The 27,746-nt window shown below is 41.2% G+C and overlaps 1 protein-coding gene across 5 annotated transcripts in view; it reads left to right on the forward strand.

The window, feature by feature from the left end:
• Nucleotides 1-8,097: 8,097 nt before the first annotated feature.
• The window catches only part of LOC137299528 (rho GTPase-activating protein 45-like), a 178,131-nt gene continuing 158,482 nt past the window's right edge, over nt 8,098-27,746 (forward strand). For 2 of the 5 annotated variants that reach the window (XM_067968332.1, XM_067968333.1), the window contains exon 1: nt 8,507-8,861. In XM_067968332.1, coding sequence (XP_067824433.1) covers nt 8,736-8,861 — 126 coding nt within the window. In that variant the 5' untranslated portion in view covers nt 8,507-8,735. Of the gene's footprint in view, nt 8,402-8,506; nt 8,862-27,746 lie in introns of those variants that run through there. The other 3 variants (XM_067968335.1, XM_067968336.1, XM_067968334.1) reach the window with 3 other exon arrangements.

Here is a 27,746-nt window from a genome sequence, read left to right on the forward strand (position 1 = left end):
GAACGTGAGACATTTGGTAGGCCTGGAATACACCCAGGAGTTTCTAGGAATGGATGATTAATCTCCCAGGCACTGCTGCCAGCAACCCAGGTGTAGAGTTTGGACTTCGCACCTGTGGTTTGTGCCTGTGTATGTTCTTCGCCTGCTTGCGGGTGGCCGCCTCATTCTAAGAACTTCTCGCACCATAGCTGCTGGCATGAAACCAGGAGCAAAGGTTCTCAACTATAGAGGACTTAACCTTTATAAGGTAATCGCAATAACATTTGCAAACTGTGGGTAAGTGTCATGCAATCATAATGTCACGTGATCAGACGACACATGATCAAGCCTCCAGGAATACCTCCAACCAGGGTCGGCAACCCTAAGTGAGCCACAGGAGGCAGCTGGTGGGTAAGGGAGGGTTCCGGGACACAGGCCTCATTTTCTGGTGGTAGATGTGGAGCGGGATCGGATCCAGTCAGGGTCCCAGGACGGCATTTACAACTTGGAAGGGATCTCGCCAGAGCAGTGGACTCGTATATTGGAGCAGAAAGGGATCCAGCCAGGGCCATAGATTGGCATCAGGGAACAGGAAGTGATCACACTAGAGAAAAAAGCAATGTGAGAGGGGTGGTGCTGTGGAGCTGTTACCTTTGAGATGCAAAACAGGAGCTAGGAGGACTGAAATATATTATGGTAAGACTATGGGAATTTAAATCTCACATGCTTAAGCCTAATACCCAGAGGGGATACACAGGCGTGACACCCAGATGTGACAGGAATGGCCTGACTTGACCTTCCTGTAAGCACAGGAAGCCCGAACTATTTGCAATTTTAAAAAAATGTTATATAAAGAAGATTTATTCATATAAAATAACATAAGTAGCAGCAATTGTGAAAGTAGCAGCCATGACCAACAAACACACAGCAGGATCCACTTGAAGCCAAGCAACATCTAAATGTTTCCTGACATCATTAATTGTGTTGGAAAACCACTGAACATGAAACATACCAATAATTGACAATGATGTCAAGTCATTGTTAAAGACAAAAACACTGCCATCAAAACACCAAGGCAAATTGTATTTTAAACTAAATTATCAAAAATAAAAGATGAAATAGATTGCGTCAGGCAGAAGGGAGAATAATCGTTTTTTACTTCTTACACTCAAGAGGAAACTGTATGGATGTATTGCAGAGAAAATGATTGAAGGGTATTAGAGAAGGAGCAGGATGTGGTGCTTTTTTAAACTTTGAAAGCAGCTAGATGAACCACTTTAGTCCTGTATTTTGTACCTCCTTACAATCCAACAGGTCTCTTTAGTCAGACTTGATTGCAGGTTGCACTGCCGTCTACTGGCAGAAAAGAGAAAACACATTAATTATATATTTTCCCAGTAATTCTATTTTCCATTTAAACCAGTGACAATGCTCCTGTTACTTTTATCTTATATTGACGTGTCTGCTTGACGTTTCGAAATATATCCGATTCATTATCTCATTTTAAATGCGTGTCCTCAACTTATCACTTGATTGATTGTATTGACATTAAATTCATTTTCCGAGCAACAGATTTCAAATCTGAAAAATTGTATAAAAATGAAAGTTAAAATTAATAATCTTTTGTACATGGTAGAATTTTCTCATATATCTAACAGCATTTTTTAAAAATTCATTCATGGGATGTGGGCGTCGCTGGCGAGGCCGACATTTATTGCCCATCCCTAATTGCCCTCGAGAAGGTGGTGGTGAGCCGCCTTCTTGAACCGCTGCAGTCCGTGTGGTGAAGGTTCTCCCACAGTGCTGTTAGGAAGGGAGTTCCAGGATTTTGACCCAGCGATGATGAAGGAACGGCGATATATTTCCAAGTCGGGATGGTGTGTGACTTGGAGGGGAACGTGCAGGTGGTGTTGTTCCCATGTGCCTGCTGCTCTTGACTTCTAGGTGGTAGAGGTCGCGGGTTTGGGAGGTGCTGTCAAAGAAGCCTTGGCGAGTTGCTGCAGTGGATCCTGTGGATGGTACACACTGCAGCCACAGTGCGCCGGTGGTGAAGGGAGTGAATGTTTAGGGTGGTGGATGGGGTGCCAATCAAGCGGGCTGCCTTATCTTGGATGGTGTCGAGCTTCTTGAGTGTTGTTGGAGCTGCAAAAAGTGAATTTCAAGGCACCAGGTGGATTGCTTTTATCTGTAGATGAAATTTGAATTTTTTCCTCAAGTGAAAATTGAGATGAATATTCAGATATTCGTTTTCATTTAAGAAAATTTGACCATTTTAATAATTACTGGAATTTTAAAAAAATCGCTGCAGTTCCTTAATAATCTTATTTAGTTCTCTAACTCTTCATAGTTCGACGAGCTGAATCCTGGAATTATCCTTATTTTCCATTTCTGAATCCTTTCCACTGTTTATGTAGCTTTTCAGAAGTAAGGTGATAACACTTGGACATAGCAATCCAGGTGCTGGTCTCACTAGAGCTTTATAGCTTGTCAACGTCATTTCCATGGATTTACCCATTTGTTATCCTTAGAGCTTAGAGCTCCCCCAATGTTTCAGCTTGTTAAGACAGTAAGTAATAGAGCTATACAGGCCACAATAGGCCCAGGTCTGATCTCCACTCTGTGCTGAGTTAATTGTTCTGAGCTGGATTGGTGGTAGAGGTGCTACAATTAGTCCCAGTACCTTTGGTTGGGAAGGGAAAAATTTATCTGGGTTCCAGTGGCCCCTGCTGGAAGTGTATGAGTATTGATACTGGCTGAGAACAGAATTGAGCTTGACTATAATCTTGCTGACACTGCCTAGATTTACAAATGTAGAATGGCTGCTTAACTGAGGTACTGGAGGATGATTGGTGCCTGTATAATCATGTCCCATCAAGAAGTTAAACTTTCAGGAGGAGAGAGAAGGGGAGAAGAGAAAACCAATGGAAAAAGGAGGAAGAATAAAATTGAGCCATACACTGAGGTATATTTTTGTTCAATGTTTGGTCAACTATTACTCCTAGGTTTTTCTTTTTGTAATCACATTGAGTACCAATATGTATTAACTTGCATTTCTCAATGTAAATTCCACTCACAATTCATCTGCCCAATTATTGAACCATTGTAGATATCTTTGAATGTTATCTCCTTCTTACCTACACAATTATATAATTGCACATTCTGTTTTTAACACCTTTATCAAGATCATCTGTAATTGTTGCAAAAAGCCTGGATCTCAGAACGAAGCCTGAGGTAATCGTCTGGTGACAGCTTCTAATTACAATTGTTATCATTGATCACTCGTCTTCATTTCCTATTATTTAGCCAATTTATTATCCAATTTACTACTTCCTCCTTTATCCCCCAGAGATATTGCTTTAACTGCAAGTCTCTCGTTGAAGGATCCTGATTGAATGCCTCCTGAGAGTCTCAATATGTATATAAAACCTCCACCACATCGTCATTACACCAGTGGGCACCACAAGGAATGAACAACAATGTTATGATTTAGTTTTATATGTTTCCTTTTGTTTTGCATGTTTAAGTTTCATGTTTAAGTTCCTTTATTAGTTATGCTCCTTAAAAAAAGGGGGACTCGTATAAAAAAAAGTTATGTTGATGACACCCAGTGTCATCTTTATGGATCATTTAAAAAAGGCATTGCCATTATTCACCAATTCTGTTGCATCCCCAAAAGAATTCCAATAAATTTATTGGACGTGATCTATGTGCTTTTCATAAACCCATGTTGTCTTCAACGTTCCGCCATTACTCTTATTAAATGCTCTTGAAATGCACCCTTCATGTTAGTCTCATTGTCCCGTCTGTGGTTGTGAGGATCATGTTTCTGTTGGATTTTAAAACATTAGCCATTTTCAAATGAACTGAAGAAAAAAAAATGTCAGTCACAGCTCCTCCTAAATCCATCTTATTTTCTTAAAAATTTTGAATGTATTTATCTTGTCCTTCCCTAACGAATATTTGAGCATTCCAAATTTTTTGTGACCATTTCGTTACTAATCTTCTTTACCAGGGCCTCAAAACTGTGAGCTCCTTGCCTACTTCAGTCTTTCCTTCCTCCTACAACTGTCATCTAGTCAATATTTGCTGATTTACTGTTTTTAACCCCATTAATGTCCTGTACTGTGATCCTTGGTGTTTTAAAAAGAAATCACTGGTCCCTTCATGAAATCCCTCCTAAATACAGAAAAAAGGATTATTGTTGATTTCTACTGTAGAAACTGTAAAACAAACCAAGATATGTGGTCACATTTTTCACTTCTTATCCTTAAATTAAAGTCTTAATATTAACAGACCCTTCCCCACCAAAAAATGTTAATCCCCCAAAAAACCTTGAAATTTGTTTCTCCTTTTTTCATCCCTGATTATCTTTTTAATAGTATGAATTCCCTTTCAATTGCTTTGACATTTATCCCATCTGGATTATACGAGAACAATTTAACAAACATTACCAGTTCTTTACTGCTGCAGATGTGATGTTGATGCTTAGCCTTTCTATACAGATCTAAAAGCTTGTTTTTAATTTCTAGCAGATGAAGATTGAAGGTGCTTTTACATGGGTGATTGTTTAAATGAGACAACATTAGAGTTCTGAAATAAAAACAGAAAATGCTGGAAATACTCAGCAAGTCAGGCAGTATCTGTGGAGAAAGAAACAGAGTTAACGTTTCAGGTAGATGACCCTTCGTCAGAATCAGAATTCTGAAGTTAGGACAAGGGAGCCTGTTTCAGGGACCTGAAATTCTAGGCCTTACCTAGTTTAGATGTTGGTTATGATATTGTCAGAAACTCTTTATCAGATCAATGCCCTGTAATCACTACTAGAGTCCATTTTTCGATATGCTAGCAGATTTCCTAGGGCGTTGCTTAAGACAAGTTAGGGAATACACTCTATTATAACAATGAGGGGGTATTGTGCCATGTAAAGCAGCAAAGTATTACTATCATGGCCATTGATTTTTGGCCCCTGAATAAGTCAAATTCTGTTCCATCAAATCAACAATCTGTGATGGGGAATTGTTACAGGAAGTAAGTGTGACGCAGGCAGGAAGTACACGCTAAATGCAAGACTGTTAATATAGTAAAGACAATTTACACAATGAGTTCTGATGCTACAGACATGCATTGAAACTTAGTTGGAAAAGAAGAATAACTAATGAAGGTCCTTGAGCTGACACAAGGAAAGAGAGAAGTGATGAGATTGATTCTGATGAGAAAAATGACATATTCAGGGCACCTTATTCGGGAGGCACAAGGAATGTTGTTGTGGCTGTTACTGCCTGGTAAAGTTGACGGTGAAAGATTACAAGATAGAATGGCCACATAGAACAGTGCATTGGCAGCCCACCTCCGAAGCAAGGAGTCACATAGAAAAAAAAGATACCTCCCAAAACAGAGTGCATTGTTTCTCAGTAAAACTATTTATTCCTGTCAGTTGGTCCCATTAAACGCCTAGTGCTGTAAAATGCCCCTTTTCCTGTCACGTGCTAAACAATATGCCAAAAGTCATGGTAATGGAAGATGGGAAACCATACAATGCCTGTTTATGTTCAAGAAATAAATTATACTTGGGCGTATGTTTTTGTTTCTTTTTGATGTACTTTACCATTTATTATGTTATTCCTCTCCTATTCTCTTCCAGGCAAATATCTTCCCAGGTTGAAGGTGTTGCTCTGCAACTGGCCACCAGGAGGTGTCTAATAATCCTCCTCAGTAAATGGTCACCCAATTTTCCATCTCTCCGTAAGAGAAGAATCTGTCCTCTGCTTTGTGCCTCCCATTGTGGCATAGTTGGGATCAGGAACTCACCATTCAAGTTATCCCATTACAAACACACATTCAGAATTCCGTGGTGTATGGTGCTGTTGCTACATGGTGCTCCATCATTGTGCTCCACCTAAGACTCTGTTCAAGGCTGTAACTCTTACCAGAACATACTGGCTGTTTTTCAAAATTTTGCTGAGCTTACAGAGATGGAGAAATGTAGCTACAGAGCTAATAAATCAACAGGATATGATTGGAGAGGAGCAAGACACAAAGGATGTGTTCACAGCATAGAAGTGGATTGGCTGCAGTGTCTCCAATGGCCTTATGTATTAAGCTAGTGCTGCTAATATCTTGGTATGGTACTGAACCATAGATCAGAAGGTCCCAGGTTTAACCACTAGCCTAAACTGAGTTACCTGATTGCTCTGAAGTAGTCACTGTTGTCATGTAGGCAAACACAGCAGCTATTGTGTTCATAGACCACAATGAGATTAATGACCAGTTAATCTGTTTTTTTGGTGGTATTGAGGGAGGTATGTTAGCCTCCCTCAACTGGCAGAACTCTCTGTTCTTTTAATATTGCCATGGGATCTATAATGTTCACCGTGGCTTAATACCTTATCTGAAGGACGGCACCTGAAATAATGCAGCACTCCTTCAGTACTGCACTGATGTCAGACGAAATTACCCTCTAATATCCTGTAGTGGGGCTTGAACCCATAACCTTCTGACTTTGAAGTGAGAGTGCAACCATCTGATGCTACTAAATAAATAAATAGTTTTGTGGTCACTGCATTGTGACATTGTAACTAAATTGATGGAACTCATGCCTGTGTATTGCATTTAAAATGATGCACAGGTTGAAGTGATTCACATCATTCAAAATTAGTCCAAACAGTTAATATTTATAATATGTAAAGGCGGAGTTCATAGATGGGGCTTTTATTTTTTTGGGACAGCTGTGTTGCAGCTGGTGTTATGGTGGATAGGCCAACAGATAGAAGGTTTCCACATGATTTGAACTTCAGTGATATTTAATTTTACTGCATGGTACAGGGAGTTGGAATATAATTTGGCAATCTGATATTGAAATGTACAGTGTGCAGTAAATATTATATAATGGGCTGTCATAGCATTACATGGTAGTGCTCCAAAGGTACAAATAACATTACAAACCTCAGCACTGAATCCTGAAATTGTACTGCCAACCTTAATTATCTGACTGTTATCTAGTATTTTACATGCTTTGCTTCCCCCATTTCTCTCCTCCTCTGCTGAAAGTGCTGACACTTGCTGGGATAGTTATACATATGGCAACAGTCTTTCGATACCTTGCACAAGCAGCCATTTTTCACGTATGAACCTGAACAGTGAGTGTTATCAGGATATTCCATCATGGAGGGCATCACAACAAACCTGATTCCGTCCTTACCAGATGTCCACACATCCAGCAGGGGTCACTGGATCATCATTAGGAATGGAAACCTAGGTGATTTTCCTCTGCCTAGCCCAGGGGCACTGATACTAGTTATGGCACCCCTACCAAGTCCTTGCTGGGATCAGCTAATTCAGCAGAGACTGGGGCATCAATCTTGGGATCTTCTTGACCTGTAAGTCTCAGCACCATAACTGTGTTAAAAAAATACATTTGTAAACAATTTTACAACACCAAGTTATAGTCCAGCAATTTTATTTTAAATTCACAAGCTTTCGGAGAAAGTCTCCGAAAGCTTGTGAAAGTCTCCGAAAGATCCCAAGATTGATGCCCCAGTCTCTGCTGAATTAGCTGATCCCAGCAAGGACTTGGTAGGGGTGCCATAACTAGTATCAGTGCCCCTGGGCTAGGCAGAGGAAAATCACCTAGGTTTCCATTCCTAATGATGATCCAGTGACCCCTGCTGGATGTGTGGACATCTGGTAAGGACGGAATCAGGTTTGTTGTGATGCCCTCCATGATGGAATATCCTGATAACACTCACTGTTCAGGTTCATACGTGAAAAATGGCTGCTTGTGCAAGGTATCGAAAGACTGTTTCCATATGTATAACTATCCCAGCAAGTGTCAGCACAGAGGCAATGGGACGAATGGGCTCCTTCTGTCCTGTATGATTTGGGTATTGAATTTAGACATCTGCTACCCTCCATGAGATATACAGCAAGTGCACAAGATGATGACTGCATATGGATTATATATATATATATAGATCCCTAGGTAAATAACATTAGGTGGAGTGAAGTATGGAAATGTTGCAAATGAGGTGTATGTTTCTGTTTAGAAGCCAATGAGATGAGTGGATGGGTGTCACATGGCTGTTCAGAGAGGGTAGAACAAAGTAACGGAATGTGGTTACTGTCACCAGCTCTCTCTCTCTCTGCACGTTGGCTGATCGCTGCGGTTTCAGTGCAACGCGACTGAGCTGCGAAGTTTTGATGGAATAAGAAAGGAGACAATTTTATAACAGTCGCTGGTCGGGGTGGGGAGGATCTGCCACATCGGACCGTCCAGGAAGAAGAAAGAGGGGGGGGGGGCACAGAAAAAAAAATAGTATTCGCCGTTTGCAAGAAAATGTTTTCTCGCAAGAAAAGGGAATTGATGAAAACGCCTTCAATATCTAAGAAGAACAGAACAGGAAGTCCCGTACCGCACAGCACATCTGTAAGTCGCAAGCATCCTCTCTGCCTGTGTAGGAATGTATTTAAATAATCTTCGGGGAGGTTGCAAAATACACAGCACTTGCAGTTTTAGCTGTCAGGGCAGGGCAGGTCTGGGCGGAAAGTAGTGAATTGATGCAGGTTTAACTGGAAATGAGCAGGATCCTTTCAACTCAAATTAATTGTAATGTAATAACGAAGTTGCAAAAGATTGACAAAGTTTGAATATTTAGACCCCTCTTATTTATTTGTGTGCGTGTGTGGATTCTGCGAGGTTGCTTTTAATAAGATTTTTTTTACAATATATACATATATGAGAGAGACAAGTTGGGAGAAGGATGCTGAGCAAGCGAAGCACTGGGAAAAGCAGTTACAGTCCTTATACTGTGGGACTGAGGGGGAAGAAATCGAGAACAAAATCCGGCCTGGACGTGCTTCCCAATCGTCCAAAGGTATGGCTCACGGTAGGTAGAAGAAACTTGGGGAGATAAGACTATTTTATAACATGTAGCTCAGTAAATTTGCCTTTTATTCTCCTCTGTTTAATACTTCATAATAAGTGTTAGCAGTAACTCTGTTATTTTGCAGCACTGTGGGCAGTTGTGCAATAACCTCAACCCCTCTGCATCATTGTTATATTTATTATTAAATGCTGTGCACTTTTACTTGCCAGTGATGTTTCATTAACAGCTAAAGCTGCTTGGAAGCAGTTTTATAATATTTTTGTACGAACAGCACAATGACCATTGACACAGTTATAACATAAAGTCTACAATATTCGCTCAAAGGGGCCAGAAGTTCAGTCTTTGGTGGCACTGCCTATATGTCGGCCAATTAATCACCAGGAAAGATTTTGAGTCAGAACCATCAGGCGATGCTTCAACAAGTAGCAGCAGCCAATGGCAGGCAGCATCTGACACTGTCAGACCCCCACAACACCTATTTTAGGTAACACAAAGAAAGTAGGTGGAGTCAGTCCACAAGTTAAATTTTTTCTATCTTATTTCATCAACATTCTGTACAGTAATTAATTACTGAGGGCTACAAGGCACATGGTCTGTGTAAGCGTGTAGCTGATGGCATAAGTAAAGAAGTTTATAAAGCTTATTCGAACTGTGAAATTTCAATTCAAATACTTGAATATTGTCATGATATAATATAATATCCATGTTTTAAAAAGCAAATTGAAACCGCGTCAGGACTCTTTACTCTTACAGTTTATCTGTTTGTTATATAGTTCATATTTATAACTTTAAACTGATATGATATATAGCATTCACCAAAAGGGAAGGAAACAAGCCCGCGATATCGACTGTGGAAGGAAATAGATTCTGACTGTCATCACACTACCATCTCTACGTATGTCCTTGGTCTAACCATAAGTTAACAAAAGACATTATGTGTCAAGGGAATTATTAATTACATAAGCAGATATTCAGCCTGTATTTTCTTTTTCATTTAGTGAATGTAATAGTTGTAATTTTATCAAATAAATGTAAAGAGGAATTCTGTGGTGCATTAGTGGCTCGTTAAGAAAATGCACTGCCTGTATGATAAGTAGCAGGAATGGCCTTCGCTTTGATTCCTGCTCTGCTGAATTAACCAGAACTGTAGTCAGGCTGTTACCATTTGCCTCAGTGCCCCCAGGTTAAGGGAGGGAAAAATTAGATAGGATTCACCCTCTTGAATACTATCCTTACTGGAAAGTGCACATGGTTGAATTTTGAGTGAGGACAGGTTTGGGCCTAGCTGTGATAGCCTTACAGTTCAGAATGTGTATAATTACAAACAGTTCGTACTGCATCAGTTTTATAAAGAACCTTAGTGTGACCGGTCTCGATTCTAGAGCACAAACAGTCCTTAATTCAGCACTAACTGGCACTAAATTAGAAATCCCACTTAAGACTGGCCACAGAGTCGCCGGTGTAGAAAATGTAAAGATGCCACATTGGTGCAATAGGGGGTGCTATTTTGTAGTTGGGGCTGAGGTACATTGTTAGGGCAGCATGTTGGGAACTTTACTCTGCATCTAACATTGCTATACCATATCTCATACTGTTGAAGCTGACACTTGATGCCCAAAATTCTCCAGCACTAACATCCCTCCCTCAGATTATTATTTGATGAAAAAGGAATATCTCTGATGTTGATAGAATTGGATTTGTTAAGACTGGTGCCGAGTATCAAAGATGCTAAACAATTACGTATACATAGAAACAAATAGATAAATGGGTACAAAAACAGAAATATAAACACATAAATGATAGACATAAGCAGACCTAATCTGAATGTAAAATATAAATTGACAGGGGGAGCGGCACCAGGATGAAGCATTAGATAGGAGATACAAGGTGCACAGAGGACTGGGAGAGACAAATAGCATTAGAATAAAGAGTAGTTTAGAAATAAGAGGGATTAGACAGGAGGGAGATACAAGGCAGACTAAGATGGGTTTGAAGAGCATGTGCATAAATGCACGGGGCCTGGTAAATAAGGTTGGTGAACTGCAGGCACAAGTAGTCACATGGGATTATGATATAGTGGCAAAAACGGAGACCTGGCTCAAACAAGGGGAGGAATGGGCATTTAATATTCCTGGCTACAGTTTATTCAGGAAAGATAGGGAAGGAAAAAGAGGAGGGGGAGGGGATGGCAGTATTGATGAAAGATACTGTCACAGCACCAGAAAGGGATGATGTACGTGAGGGTCCAAAGACAGAATCTATTTGGTTAGAATTAAGGAACAATAGAGGAGCTGTTACGCTATTGGGTGTATACTATAGGCCACCAAATAGTGGGAAGGAGACGGAGCAAATTTGCAGGCAAATTACAGAAAGGTGCAAAAACGTTAGAGTAGTGATAATGGGGGACTTCAATTATCCTAACAGACTGGGAAAATAACAGTGTAAAGGGCAAAGAGGGGGAGGAATTCCTGAAGTGTGTACAAGAGAACTTTCTTGATCAGTATGTTTACAGCACAATGAGGAAGAAAGCAGTGCTGGATCTAGTTCTGGGAAATGAAGTGTGCAAGTGGAGCATGTTTCAGTGGGGAAACATTTGGGAATCCGTGATCAAAATATCATTAGGTTTAGAGTAGTTCTGGAAAAGGACAAGGATAAATCAAATGTGAAAATACTCAACTGGAGGAGGGCTAATTTCAGTGAGTTGAACAGGGATCTGGCCCAAGTGGATTGGAATCAAAAATTGGCAGGTAAAACAGTAGATGAGCAATGGGAGGCCTTTAAAGAGTTGATAGTTTGGGTACAGACTAGACACTTTCCCATGAGGGAGAAAGGAACAGCATTCAAAGCTAGAGCTCCTGGATGAGTAAAGTTATAGAGATTAAAATGAAACAGAAAAAGGAGGCTTATGATAAATGTCAGGTTCATAATTCAGTAGAGAACCAAGCTGAATACAAAAAGTACAGGGGAAATTTGAAAAAGGAAATAAGAGGGGCAAAGAGAGTGTACGAGAGTAGATTAGCGGGTAACATAAAAGGGAACCCAAAAGTCTTTTATAAACATATAAATAATAAAAGGTAGTCAAAGGAAGGATGGGACCGATTAGTGACCAAGAAGGAGATCTTATGGAGGTAGAGGGCATGCATGGCTGAGGAACTAAATGAGTACTTTGCATCTATCTTCACTAAAGAAGAGAATGCTGCCAATGTAAAGGAGGAGGTCCAATGTCACAGTAAAGGAGGAGGTAGTAGAGAAATTGGATAGGATAAAAATAGGTAAAGAGGAGGTATTTAAAAGGTTGGCAGCGCTCAAAGTAGAAAAGTCACCCGATGCATCCTAGGTTACTGAGGGAAGTAAGAATGGAAATGACGGAGGCTTTGGCCACAATCTTCCAATCCTCTTTAGATATGGGAATGGTGCCAGAGGACTGGTTACACCTCTATTCAAAAAAGGGGAGAGAGATAAACCCAGCAACTATAGGCCAATCAGCCTAACGTCGGTGGTGGAGAAACTTTTAGGGACAATAATCTGGGACAAAGTTAATTGGCACTTGGAAAAAAATGAGTTACTAAATGAAAGCCAGAATGGATTTGATAAAGGCAAATCTTGATTGAGTTCTTTGATGAAGTAACAGAGAGAGTTGGTGAGGGTAGTGCGGTTGATGTTGTGCATCTGGACTTTCAAAAGGCGTTTGATAAAGTACCACATAATAGACTTGTTAGCAAAAATGAATCTCCTGGGATTACAAGGAATGTGGCTGCGTGGATACGAAATTGGCTAAGGGACAAAAAGCAGAGAGTAGTGGTGAACAGTTGTTTTTCAGAATGGAGGGAAATGTGCAATGGTGACCCTTAGGGGTCAGTATTGGGACCACTGCTCTTTTTGATATATATTAATGTCCTAGACTTGGGTATATAGGGCATAATTTCAAAGTTTGTAGATGACACGAAACTCAGAAATGTAGTAAACAGCGAGGAGGATTGTGACAGATTTCAGGAGGACATAGACAGACTGGTGAAATGGGCAGAGACATGGCAGATGAAATTTAGCGCAGAGAAGTATGAAATGATACATTTTGGTAGGAAGAATGAGGAGAGGCAAAATGGTAAATGGTACAATTTGAAAGAGGGTGTACATACACATATCTTTGAAGATGGAAGAAGTTGAAAAGGCTGTTATAAGGGTACATGGGATCCTTGGCTTTATAAATTGAGGCATAGAGTACAAAAGCAAGGAAGTTATGCTAAACCTTTATAAGAACATAAGAGTGTAAGAAATAGGAGCAGGAATAGGCCACACAGCCTCTTGAGCCTGCTCCGCCATTCAGTAAGATCATGGCTGATATTCTACTTCAGCTCCACTTTCCCACCCGATCCCCATATCCCTTGATTCCCTTAGTGTCCAACTATCCATCAATCTCAATCTTGAAGATACTCAATGACTGAGCATCCACAGCCCTCTGGGGTGGGGAATTCCAAAGATTCACAACCCTTTGAATGAAGAAATTTTACCTTATCTCGGTCCTAATTGGCCGAACCCATATCTTGAGATCATGATCTCTAGTTCTAGACTCTCCAGCCAGGGAAAACAGCCTCAGCATCTATCCTGTCAAGCCCTCTAAGAATTTTATACGTTTCAAAGAGATCATCTCCCCTTCTTCTAAATTCCAGAGAATATAGGCCCATTCTAGTCAATCCTCATAGGATAACCCTCTCATCCCAGGAATCAATCTAGTGAAACTTCATTGCACGCGCTCTAAGGCAAGTATATCCTTCCTTAAGTAAGGAGACCAAAACTGTACACAGTACTCCAGGTGTGGTCTCACCAGAGCCCTATATAATTGCGGCAAGATCTCCTTACTCTTATACTCCAACCCCCTTGCAATAAAGGCTAACATACCATTTGCCTTCCTAATTGCTTGCTGCACCTGCATGTTAACTTTCTGTGATTTGTGTACAAGGACACCCAAATCCCTCGGAATACCAACATTTCTTAGTCTCTCACCTTCTAAAAAATATTCTGCTTTTCTGTTCTTCCTACCAAAGTGGATAATTTCACATTTCCCCACATTACACTCCATCTGCCACTGGTTAGACTCAAGCTAGAGTATTGTGGCCAATTCTGGGCACCACACGTTAGGAAGGATGTAAAGGTCTTAGAGAGGGTGCAGAGGAGAGTTACTAGAATGTTACCAGCAATGAAAAACTTCAGTTATATAAGAACATAAGAACATTAGAAATAGGAGCAGGAGTAGGCCATACAGCCCCTCAAACCTGCTCCACCATTCAGTAAGATCATGGCTAATCTTCTACCTCAACTCCACTTTCCTGCCCGATCCCCATATCCCTTGATTCCCTTAGAGTCCAAAAATCTGTCGATCTCAGTCTTGAAAATACTCAACGACTGAGCATCAACTGCCCTCTGGGGTAGAGAATTCCAAAGATTCACCACCCTCCGAGTGAAGAAATTCCTCCTCATCTCAGTCCTAAATGTCCGACCCCTTGTCCTGAGACTATGTCCCCTAGTTCTAAACTCTCCAGCCAGGGGAAACATCCTCTCAGCATCTACCCTGTTAAGCCCTCTTAGAATCTTCTCATTCTTTTAAACTCCAGAGATTATAGGCTCAATCTTTCCTCGTAGAACAACCCTCTCATCCCAGAGATCAATCAAGTGAACCTTCATTGCACTGCCTCTAAGGCAAGTATATCCTTCCTTAGGTAAGGAGACCAAAACTGCACACACTGCACAGTTACAGAGAGACTAGAGAAACTGGGATTGTTCTCCTTAGAGCGGAGTAGGTTAAGGGGAGATTTGATAGAGATGTTCAAAATCATGAAGGGTTTTGATAGTAAGAAGAAGAAACTGTTTCCAGTGGCAGGAGGGCTGTTAACCACAGGACGCAGATTTAAGGTAAACCAGAGGAGACATGAGGTAAAAAACATTTATGCAGTGAGCTGTTATGATTAGAATGCACTGCCTGAAAGGATGGTTGAAGCAGATTCAATAATAACTTTCAAAAGGGAATTGGATAAATATTTGAAGGGGAAAAATTTGCAGGGCTATGGGGAAAGAGCTGGGGAGTGGGACTAATTGGATAGCTCTTTCAAAGAGCCAGCACAGACACGATGGGCCGAATGACCACCTTCTGTGCTGTAACATTTTATGATTCTATGATTCTATATATTGGGATATTAAGCCTCTTAAAATAAGTTTCTTTCATGTATATGAATGGGAATTTGTTTAGGAAGGAGAGAAGTCAGTCACAGCTCCTGCTGCTGATCACTGTCATGTGACTCCTGCTAGAAAGTGCATGAGTGAATATCACGTAAGAACAGGTCATGTTTTCTCTGATATTCTTCATAACCAAACAGACAGTCAACACTCATTGTGTAGGCTCACGTATGCGAAGAATGGCTACTTGGGTGAGGTAAGGGAGGACTTCTAGCATTTGTAGAACTAGGAATGGGAAGAAAATTATGGCGGCAGAAATGAAGTACTTTGTTTCGGGGGTAACCTCAGTTGTTTGACCTCTTCTTTCCCAGGCAATTCACCTTTCATTAACGGTAGGACTCGTGTAGGAGTAGCACTGAAAGGAGAGAGAAGAATGGAAATGTATGGCAATAAAGAGTAGAGGAAGGAAAAATGGATGGCAATGAAGGACTGAGGTAATAAGGAAACAAAGGGGGAGGGAAATGGATGGCAATAAAGAGGAGGACATGGAAAATCGATGTCAATGAAGAGAAAAGAGAAGGAGGAAACAGAGAGCAATGAAGAGAAGAGGGAGAGGAATCCTAGTGAAAGGGAAATGGAGTGGAAAAATGAAGAGGAGAGGGAAGGGCTGAAACTAGGAGTGGTGGATGTGGGGGAGGAGGGGGGAAGTTGGGAGAAGCTGAGAGTGGCCCTTTAGGGCAGGGGAGGTGGAAGAATTTCATCATTAACTGAGCGGGAATGGGGAGGGAAAGTGCTAGCATGAACTGGGGTGAGAGGGAAAGAGTGCCAGCTTGAATGGGGAATGGAAAAGGAGTATCACTTTTAACTGGGTTGGAGGGGAAGAAGAGAACCAGGTTGAATTGAGGTGGGGGTGGGGAGGGAGAAGAATGCTTGTATGAACTGGAAGGAGAGGATCTGTGAAAGGATGGTAAGTGGATGGGGCACTGCGAATTGGGTCTGGAGGGGGTAGAGTGCCTCTGTGAACTGACAAGCTTTCGGAGGCTTCCTCCTTCGTCAGGTGAACGATGTGAAAATGAAATCCTTGAATTGCCATCCATTTGAAAATGATGTGAAAATGAAATCCTCGAATTGCCATCCATTTTCACATCGTTCACCTGACGAAGGAGGAAGCCTCCAAAAGCTTGTGAATTTAAAATAAAATTGCTGGACTATAACTTGGTGTTGTAAAATTGTTTACAATTGTCAACCCCAGTCCATCACCGGCATCTCCACATCTGTGAACTGAGGCAGTGGGGGTTGGATGTGAAAAACTGACTGTTATGGTAACTTTTAGGATGATCTGGTTTGCCTGTTTTAAAATCCAAATGTCACTTTGTTTTACCTTTCTATCAATTGTGAAGTATGTACACACTTAAAATGAACCAGAATACCCAATTTTTATTGTAAAAATTCAAACTTTCCAGGAGAACTTGCCTCCTGACCCCTCCCCCCTTCAGAAATGCATCAGCCTTTAACATTTGAATTTTCCCCCTTCAGACTTTCGTGTACTCATGTTCATTTTTCCATCATTACAAGTGAATGAATGTTGGCCATACTTACAGTTTTAATTGCAACACCCATGTAGTTATTTGTTTTTTACATTTCATAGGTGTATAAAAAAGGGCTGATCTTCAGTTGTCAATGTTTTTGAGGGCTGTATAATTTTTTGAAGCTGTTGCAAGTTTCCTAGATTGGCATGTGTGTAATCATATCCAATTCTTGTGATCTCTTTTACAAATTGCAATAAAATGAAATACAAAGAGCCAATGTGACAGCAAGGTGTACTGAGACAGGAAATTGAGATCTCTCAAGTACAGTGAGTTTGATAAACTTAAATTATGCAGAAGCACAGTTGACACCTTTTAAGGGAATAAACTGTTTGCCACTTAACGGTTTCCTTAACATGAGATCACAATAAAATTTCATTTAAAGACAAGTGGAATTTTCCAACAAAAATGCATTCTTAGAAGGAATTGTTGTTATGACTAATTCACATTTTCACTACTTGCTGTAATCTAAAACTTTGCCTGGTTAAGATGTGTAATAGCTTTGGATCTTCAAACAGAACAATCCTCTGGAATAAGTACTTTCAATTAATGGTATTACATAGAATTACATAGAACGTACAGCACAGAAACAAGCCATTCGGCCCAACGGGTCCATGCCGATGTTTATGCTCCATACGAGACTCCGCCCTCCATCATCTCACCCTATCAGCAAATCCTTCTATTCCTTTCTCCCTAATGTATTTATCTAGCTTCCCCCTAAATGCATCTATGCAATTCGTCTCAACTACTCCTTGTGGTAGCGAGTTCCACATTCTAACCACTCTCTGGGTAAAGAAGTTTCTCCTGAATTCCCCATTGGATTTATTAGTGACTATCTTATATTTATGGCCCCTAGTTTTGGTCTCCCCCACAAGTGGAAACATCTTCTCTATGTCTACCCTATCAAACCCTTTCATAATCTTAAAGACGGCTATCAGGTCACTCCTCAGTCTTCTCTTTTCTAAAGAAAAGAGCTCAAGCCTGCTCAATCTTCCCTGATCTTTCCTTTCTCAGTTCTGGTATCATCCAGTAAATTGTTTTTGCACCTTCTCCAGTGCCTGTATATCCTTTTTATAATATGGAGACCAGAACTGTTCACAGTACTCCAAGTGTGGTCTAATCAAGGTTCTATACAAGTTTAACATAATTTCTCTGCTTTTCAATTCTATCCCTTTAGAAATGAACTCCAGTGCTTGGTTTGCTTTTTTTTATGACCTTATTAACCTGTGTCACTACTTTTAGTGATTTATTTACCTGTACCCCCAGATAGTGACACACTTCCCACAAAAACTTCGAAAAAAATGTTTATGATCTATTTTGCCTAAAGGCAACAATGTAAATTCTCAGGGACAGAAAAGAGGTGCTTGGGTGATGTATATGGTAGGTGCATCTTCGACTGGCTCTCATTATGATGATTCAGGATCAGCAAACTTCCCATTCCTGGATGCGGATCCCAGCAACGCATTGCAGTTTGAAAAGTTCAGTGCTAGAGGAGCTTGCGCTGTATTCAAAATGTTCCTCTTCTGGGTATCATTCCCTTTTAAAAGCAATTCAGTGTTATAGAAACAAAACAGAGAATAGTCTGCTCACAGGGCAAATTTCATCATAGAAGTTGCTGTCATGAGACTTGCTTTAAGCAGAGTAGCCTATGCTGTGCATTAGTACTGGTGTTGCATTGCAACACTTTTGTTATGGATTCAGCAATATTGGGAGTATATCAGAAATTAAAAGTCATTAACTTACATTAATGTGCTGTATATTTGTGGATAATTGGAAAATATTCAATGCCTCTTTGTGAAGTATGTTTCTTGTCTCTATGTTTGAGATGAACTGGATAATTGTTAATGATGCAGTAAGGGTGCATTACTCAATGTCATGAGTGGGAATAAAAATTGCATTTCAGACAATGATGTGTTGGATATCAGCAGGCACCGAATATTTGGACTGTCAGACTGTCTCAGTTAGTTTTCAAAAATGATATTTTAAAACATTTTTCTACACTTTTGAAAACAGGAAAAGTGGAGAAAACTGTCACTAAGTCATTGCAACATTACAGCTGTGGAAATGTGGAAAACATTGCCACAGCTGCCAACCCACACGAGAATGAAAATACAAAAATATACAGCACACATGGCAATGAGAAAGTGATGGTGAAATCTGACTGGGTGTAACTTTAAATACAAACTCCATAAGAAAATAGGATCTGCAGCTCTCCAATAATTCAGTGGGTGAGGGAATCATCAGGTGTGGTTCTGAGTCATAGACCAGGAAGGTTCCAGGTTCAATCTCCCGTGTTGTGTTACTTGATCTTAGCTAAGGTAACAATGAGAGCATCAAAATTGGACTCAATGCCTATAGCCCAGGGAGGGAAAAAATAAGTTAAGGTCCTGATTATTATGTAATGACCCTTCCTATGTGGATGTCGGGTAAGGACAGGATTGGGCTCTGCTCCGATGTCCCTCTGATGGGTTGAATCAGCTGCTGACACTCACGGTCTACGCTCATACATGAAGAGTGGCCGTTTGGGGGAGGTACCAGAGGTTGCTGGCATTCATGGAATCATTCGCCAGCATGAGTCAGCGTCCTCTAGCGAGGAAGGAGGAAAATTGGACAGAAGAATGCTCTCATTTAACAAGAAGGTCTACCTAACAGAAATTAATAGTATGTGTAGCTGGGAGACTGGGGTTTGAGAGCCATTAACAGAAATATTAATTATTGGGTATGCATTTGAAACTCGGAGACCTCAATGCCAGTAGGTATGGCTCCTACTGGCATTGAGGATAAAAATCACATATCCAACCACTACCTGAAACAGGAATATTTTAAGTTTTTCTGGGAGAGATTAGGACCATTAATATATATAAGAACATAAGAACATAAGAAATTGGAGCAGGAGTAGGCCAATCGGCCCCTCGAGCCTGCTCCGCCATTCAATAAGATCATGGCTGATCTGATCCCAACCACAAATCTAAAGAACACAAGAAGTCGGAGCAGGACCCGGCCACATAGCCCCTGGGCCCTCTCCGCCACCCACAGGGCATTGACCGATCCGAACTCAGCTTCATGTCCAATTTCCTGCCCGCTCCCCATAACCCCTAATTCCCTTTACTTCTAGGAAACTGTCTATTTCTGTTTTAAATTTATCTAATGATGTAGCTTCCACAGCTTCCTGGGGCAGCAAATTCCACAGGCCGACCACCCTCTGAGTGAAGAAGTTTCTCCTCATCTCAGTTTTGAAAGAGCAGCCCCTTATTCTAAGATTATGCCCCCTAGTTCTAGTTTCACCCATCTTTGGGAACATCCTTACTGCATCCACCCGATCAAGACCCTTCACAATCTTATATGTTTCAATAAGATCGCCTCTCATTCTTCTGAACTCCAATGAGTAGAGTCCCAATCTACTCAACCTCTCCTCATATGTCCGCCCCCTCATCCCCGGGATTAACCGAGTGAACCTTCTTTGTACTGCCTCGAGAGCAAGTATGTCTTTTCTTAAGTATGGAGACCAAAACTGTATGCAGTATTCCAGGTGCGGTCTCACCAATACCTTATATAACTGCAGCAATACCTCCTTGTTTTTATATTCTATCCCCCTAGCAATAAAAGCCAACATTCCGTTGGCTTTCTTGATCACCTGCTGCACCTGCATACCAACTTTTTGATTTTCTTGCACTAGGACCCCCAGATCCCTTTGTACTGCAGTACTTTCCAGTCTCTCGCCATTAAGAAAATAACTTGCTCTCTGATTTTTCCTGCCAAAGTGCATAACCTCACATTTTCCAATATTATATTGCATCTGCCAAATCTCCGCCCACTCACCCAGCCTGTCTATATCCCCTTGCAGGTTTTTTATGTCCTCCTCACTCTCTACTTTCCCTCCCATCTTTGTATCATCTGCAAATTTTGATATGTTGCACTCGGTCCCCTCCTCCAAATCGTTAATATAGATTGTAAAGAGTTGGGGACCCAGCACCGACCCCTGTGGAACACCACTGGTTACTGGTTGCCAGTCCGAAAATGAACCATTTATCCCAACTCTCTGCTTCCTGTTTGATAACCAATCCTCCACCCATGCCAGAATATTACCCCCAATCCCGTGATTTTTTATCTTAAGTAATAATCTTTTATGTGGCACCTTGTCGAATGCCTTCTGGAAGTCTAAATACACTATGTCCACTGGTTCCCCTTTATCCACCCTATACGTTATATCCTCGAAGAACTCAAGCAAATTTGTCAGACATGACTTCCCCTTCATAAAGCCATGCTGACTTTGTCCTATTAAATTATGCTTATCTAAATGTTCCGTTACTGTCTCCTTAATAATAGACTCCAAAATTTTACCCACCACAGATGTTAAGCTAACTGGCCTATAATTTCCAGCCTTCTGCCTACTACCCTTTTTAAATAACGGTGTTACATTAGCAGTTTTCCAATCTGCCGGGACCTCTCCTGAGTCCAGGGAATTTTGGAAAACTATCACCAAAGCATCCACAATCCCCACTGCCACTTCCCTCAAGACCCTAGGATGGAAGCCATCAGGTCCAGGGGATTTATCCGCCTTGAGTCCCATTATTTTACTGAGTACCATCTCTTGAGTGATTTTAATCGTATTTAGCTCCTCCCCCCCGAGAGTCCCCTGTTTGTCCAGTGTTGGGATATTCTTAGTGTCCTCTACTGTAAAGACTGAAACAAAATATTTGTTCAGCATTTTTGCCATCTCCATGTTTCCCACCATTAATTTCCCGGTCTCATCCTCTAAGGGACCTATGTTTGCCTTAGCCACCCTTTTTCTTTTTATATAACTATAGAAACTCTTGCTATCTGTTTTTATATTTTTTGCTAATTTCTTTTCATAATCTAACTTCCCTTTCTTAATCAATCCTTTAGTTACTTTTTGCTGTCTTTTGAAGAATTCCCAATCTTCTATCCTCCCACTAAGTTTGGCTACCTTATATGTCCTTGTTTTTAGTCGGATACTATCCTTGATTTCTTTACTTAGCCACGGGTGGCTGTCATTTCTTTTACACCCTTTTTTCCTCAGTGGAATATATTTATTTTGAAAGTTGTAAAATAACTCCCTAAATGAACACCACTGCTCATGTACCGTCTTACCCTTTAATCTATTTTCCCAGTCCACTTTAATCAATTCCGCTCTCATACCATCATAGTCTCCTTTATTCAAGCTCAGTACGCTTGTTTGAGAATCAACCTTCTCACCCTCTAATTGGATGTGGAATTCAACCATGTTGTGGTCGCTCGTTCCAAGGGGATCCTTAACTAGGACATTATTAATTAATCCTGACTCATTACACAGGACCAGGTCCAAGGTTGCCTGCCCCCTTGTAGGATCAGTTACATACTGCTCAAGAAATCCATCCCTGATGCACTCAATGAACTCGTCCTCAAGGCTGCTCTGCCCAATTTGATTTGTCCAGTTAATATGATAATTAAAATCCCCCATAATTATGGCTGTTCCCTTATTACATGCCCCGACTATCTCCTGATTAATACTTCTTCCAGCAGAGTTGCAACTATTAGGAGGCCTATATACTACGCCCACTAATGTTTTTTTTCCCTTATTATTCCTTATCTCCACCCAAACTGTTTCATTATCTTGATGCTTTGTCCCAATATCATTTCTCTGTATTACAGTGATTCCTTCCTTTATTAACATAGCCACCCCACCTCCCCTTCCTTCCTGCCTGTCCTTCCTGATTGTTAAATACCCTGGCATATTTAATTCCCAGTCGTTGTCACCCTGCAGCCATGTTTCTGTAATGGCCACAAGATCATACCCATACGTAGTTATTTGTGCCGTTAACTCGTCCATTTTATTACGAATGCTACGTGCATTCAGATAAAGAACTTTCAAATCTGTTTTGTGACGCTTAGTTCCTGCTTTTTCCTTTTTTAACACTTTACCTATTACTCCATACCTTCTGTCCCTTCCTGTTACGCTTTCCTCTCTCTCCCTGCTCAGGTTCCCAACCCCCTGCCACTTTAGTTTAAACCCTCCCCAACAGCACTAGCAAACACTCCTCCTAGGACAGCGGTCCCGGCCCTGCCCAGGTGCAGACCGTCCGGTTTGTACTGGTCCCACCTCCCCCAGAACCGTTTCCAGTGTCCCAGGAATTTGAATCCCTCCCCCTTGCACCATTCTTCTAGCCACGTATTCATTTGAAATATCCTCCTATTTCTACTCTGACTAGCACGTGGCACTGGCAGCAATCCTGAGATTACTACCTTTGAGGTCCTATTTTTTAATTTACCTCCTAACTCCCTATATTCTGCTTTTAGGACCTCATCCCCTTTTTTACCTATATCGTTGGTGCCTATGTGCACCACGACAGCTGGCTGTTCGCCCTCCCCCTCCAAAATGTTCTGTAGCCGCTCCGAGACATCCTTGATCCTTGCACCAGGGAGGCAACACACCATCCTGGAGTCTCGGTTGCGGCCGCAGAAACGCCTGTCTATTCCCCTTACAATTGAGTCCCCTATCACTATAGCTCTGCCACTCTTTTTCCTCCCAGCCTGTGCAGCAGAGCTACCCGTGGTGCCAGGAAGTTGGCTGCTGCTGCCTTCCCCTGATAAGTCATCCCCCCCAACAGCATCCAAAGTGGCATATCTGTTTGAGAGGGGGATGGACACAGGGGACCCCTGCACTACCTGCCTGCATCTCTTACTCTTCCTGGTGGTCACCCATTCACTTCCTGCCTGTATACCCTTTACCTGCGGTGTGACCAACTCACTAAACGTGCTATCCACGAGTTTCTCTGCATCGCGGATGCTCCACAGTGAGTCCACCCGCAGCTCCAGCTCCGAGATACGATCGGTCAGTAGCTGCAGGTGGACACACTTCCCGCACACATGGTCGGCAGGGACACTGGTAGTGTCCATGACTTCCCACATCTTGCAGGAGGAGCATATCACGGGTGCGAGGTCTGCTGCCATGACTTGCCTTAGCTGAGTTACCCCTTTTAAATTACGTTGAAATTAGAAAATGTTAACTATACTAGGGACCTAGGTTCACTAAAAAAAACACTATCTGCTATAAAACCTGCAGATCTTCCCTTTCTTATTACTTTACTTACAGTAAAATGGTAGAAATACTCACCTGAACCTACTCACCAATCAGCTGCCTCCCCTGTGCCGCGTCACTTTCTGACTGGTGACGTCACCCCGAACTGCCGCTGGTCTCAGAGTCTCGCTCTCAGAGTAAGCTCTGGTCTCGCTCTCTCCGCGCTGTTTATATCTCCGCTCTGGTCTCGCTCTCTCCGCGCTGTTTATATCTCCGCTCTGGTCTCGCTCTCTCCCGCCGCTCACCGCTCTCAGGTCCACTACCGCTCTGCAAGAAAAGCAAGGCAAAGCAGCACCTCCTTCCCCCACTTCACCTAACTCCCACACGTACCGAACTCTCAGCACACTGTGTAATATCCGCACACATATATATATACATATTGCACTGCCACTAATTCTGTGACTAATTCTCACTCCCAAAAGAGAACACCTTCCATTGCAGAATTATCGTTAAGTCCAGATGGTAAAACACTGGATAAGTTAGAGTTCTCAACCTTATCAGAAAGAATGACAATGCTGTTCTATAGATCACAACACAAATGAACAAATGAAGGTTTGGTAAATGAGCTCCTTTCATTTTATTTCTATAATAATGCAGGTTGCAGGTTTAGCTGACATTGGTTGATTGTAGGTCCTCTGAACCAAAGGTTGGTGTCTGTAGTTGGCCACCTAGGAGCTACAATGAACGTGTGTTTCTGCTGTTCAAGTAAATGTACTGTACATCCATAATCTAGTCACAATTTAAAGAATCCAGTATGATTCCACATTTGGCAAGTAATTACCCTGTAGATCTTATGTGATGTGGAAAGATCCTGCAAGATATTTAAGAAAGACATAGAAGTTATTTTGGATAATCTGGCATTTTGATAAGGATTTCTAGAATAAGGTAAGTGTGAAGAGTCAGTTATTAACAATGGATCTGTAAAATGAAGATTTACACGTGTGAGATGTGGAGCCATCAGTGAAACATTTGTATGATGGGCATGTTTGGGTTTGACTTCAGGTCATTTGTTACTCTACAGGTTCAGGTTAGATTCATTTACTTACTGGGTCTGAAATGATATTGCCGTTTTGTGTTGCTTAATTTAGTTCCAACAATCTGCATCTTAAAAATACAGTAATCTGTATTTACTCCTTTTCACAGCTCTCTGCTGCTGCACTTTTATTCCAGCTGATCTTCTATCAAAAATGTGCAAATTCAAGGTTTATTAGTGATGTTTTAAGACAGGTTTCACTGAGTTAGTGCAAATACAAAAATATAGCATAAAACTGCACTTTTCCTGTCTTATGTTTAATATTCACAAGGATAAGCAGTGGCTCTGATTTTACCTGGAGTTTCTGTCAGTTTCTCTTCCTATGAAACAGCCACACACCCTGTGTATTAACAAATTAAAGATCCCATTTACATAGACAATTTTGACTCGGGAAGCAGAAGTACAATTTCAAAATTTGCGGATGACAACAAATTGGGAATACTGAGGAAGACTGACAAAGTACAAGAAAATGTTAACAAACTTGCAGAATGGGCATGTAATTGGCAAATGAATTTCAATATAAATAAGTATGAGGTGGTGCATTTTGGTAGGAAGAATAAAGAGGCCACATACTCCTTGGAAAATAAGAGTCGAAATTAGATAGAAGAGCAAAGGGTTCTAGGGGTACAAATACACAAATCACTAAAAATAGTGACACAGGTTAATAAGACCATAAAAAGCAAACAAAGCACTAGGATTCATTTCTAAAGGGATAGAATTGAAAAGCAGAGAAGTTATGTTAAACTTGTATCGAACCTTGGTTAGACTTCATTTGGAGTAGTGTGCACAGTTCTGGTCTCCATATTATAAAAAGGATATACAGGCACTGGAGAAGGCGCAAAGAAGACTCACAAGGATGATACCAGAACTGAGAGGTTATATCTATCAAGAAAGATTGAACAGGCTGGGGCTCTTTTTTCTCGAAAAGAGAAGACCGAGGAGTGACCTGATCGAGGTCTTTAAGATAATGAAAGGGTTTGATAGGGTAGACACAGAGAAGATGTTTCCACTTGTGGGGGAGACCAGAACTAGGGGCCATAAATACAAGACAGTCACTAATAAACCCAACAGGGAATTCAGGATAAACTTCTTTACCCAGAGAGCGGTTAAAATGTGGAACTCGCTACCACAAGGAGTAGTTGAGGCGACTAGCATAGATGCACTTAAGGGGAAATGAGATAAACACATGAGGAAGAAAGGAATAGAATACTATGTTGATAGGTTTAGATGAAGTAGGGTGGGAGGAGGCTCGTGTGGAGCATAAACACCTGCATGGACCAGTTGGGCCAAATGTTTCTGTGCTGTACATTCTGTGTAAATCTATGTAAGACGTTTTCAATTGCCATCTATGTTTGGAGAAAGAGATGAAAGTGAATTGCCTTGTTGGCAGTGACTGAGGAAGTAAATTGGGCAATCAAATGTCAAACTACAAAATACAAACTTTCCTCATATGGATCTAGTTCACATCCTTTCATATCAGACAAAGTCAATTTTAACTCAATTCTGCAGTGTATTAACCCCTCAACTCCTGACACATCCGGGAAAATTCCAGTTTCCCTAAACTGGTTATATTTTTTAAAAATATTTTTGCTCACACATTGTAGTGCTAAAACTTAATGGGCCAGAATTTGCTGTCAAAGTAACAATCACACACCATCCCGACTTGGAAATATATCGCCGTTCCTTCATTGTCGCTGGGTCAAAATCCTGGAACTCCCTACTTAACAGCACTGTGAGAGAACCTTCACCACACAGACTCCAGCAGTTCAAGAAAGCGGCTCATCACCACCTTCTCAAGAGCAATTAGGGATGGACAATAAATGCTGGCCTTGCCAGCCAAGCCCACATCCCATGAACGAATAAAAAAAAAATGGCACTCGCCATTTTTTATGTGCAAATAGCACAGCGACTTCAGGCGAGGGCCAAATGCAAGGTTAAATGTGGACATCCAAAAGTTGCTGTCCCAGTTGTGCCGCTCCGCTGTTAGCTTTGCGAAGACGGCACCCGGCTGTCTGTCTCACCATTGAAATGCATTGAATGGCGTGAAGTTGCTGTATTTCTGCTCTGTCTTCCCCTTCGCCACATTCTATTTCCAATTTTTATTATTTTAGGGCACTCCAAGCCACTGTTGATGATTGGCCAGCCAGCCTGGTTTCTATTATTTTATGATTTGATATTTAGTCTAGTCTAATCTTTATATACCAAATTTTTTCTTTTTAAAAATAACTTTTGAATCCTTTGCTTATTTTTTCCCCTCCAGGCTCTCAGCATCCATTTTGGAGGTGGAAGCAATCTCTAAAAAATTGGGTATTAATTGGCTAAAAACCAGTTACAAAGACCATTCTTCATCCAGTTTAAAACTGATAGTCTGAAGATTGGTGCAGTCACTGCAAATCACACGGAAACAGAAGGCGGCACCCAAAATCTAATCATGGTCGAACAAGTAAACTAGTCCACAGTATGCTAAAAGTTAAATACTACATATAGGCATATAAGTTGAGAAGTCTACATGTCCATTTGGGGGTTTAAAATGGGATGCGGGGGTCATCTTAGATCATGGCCTCACTTGCGTTCTCCTTCTGGTTGGTTTCGCTCTTAGTCGAGGAATTTCTCCAAACAGCTGAAAAAGTAACTGCTTTTGACTCATTCTTTTTCTTTACTAAATTCAGGTATGATCCTGAGCACTGTCCCAATAAATGGCTGTGGGTTTTATTTTCCCCACAGAATGATGGAGATGTGGAATAGTTAATACCAGTTAAAACTCTGTTCCTTAGAATGAGTTGGATAAACATTTTGTCAAGATTGGAATTGGGGATTATAAATATAAATGCACATAGAGGTAATTGAGCTGAAAGTGATGGCTCCTGAGCTGCTGAGACCAGGCATGTATAACGCAGGCTGTATGGTTTGCTGCAGTTCTGGGGTTTTGCTTGATTTAGCTTTAGGTACAGGGAGAAACTTGGTAGGATATTTCCTCTGGAGATCAATTGGGTCGCATAGAGTCTGTGATAGAGCAGTTT

The sequence above is a fragment of the Heptranchias perlo genome, chromosome 29 (genome assembly GCF_035084215.1).
Source record: "Heptranchias perlo isolate sHepPer1 chromosome 29, sHepPer1.hap1, whole genome shotgun sequence".
NCBI lineage: Eukaryota > Metazoa > Chordata > Chondrichthyes > Hexanchiformes > Hexanchidae > Heptranchias > Heptranchias perlo.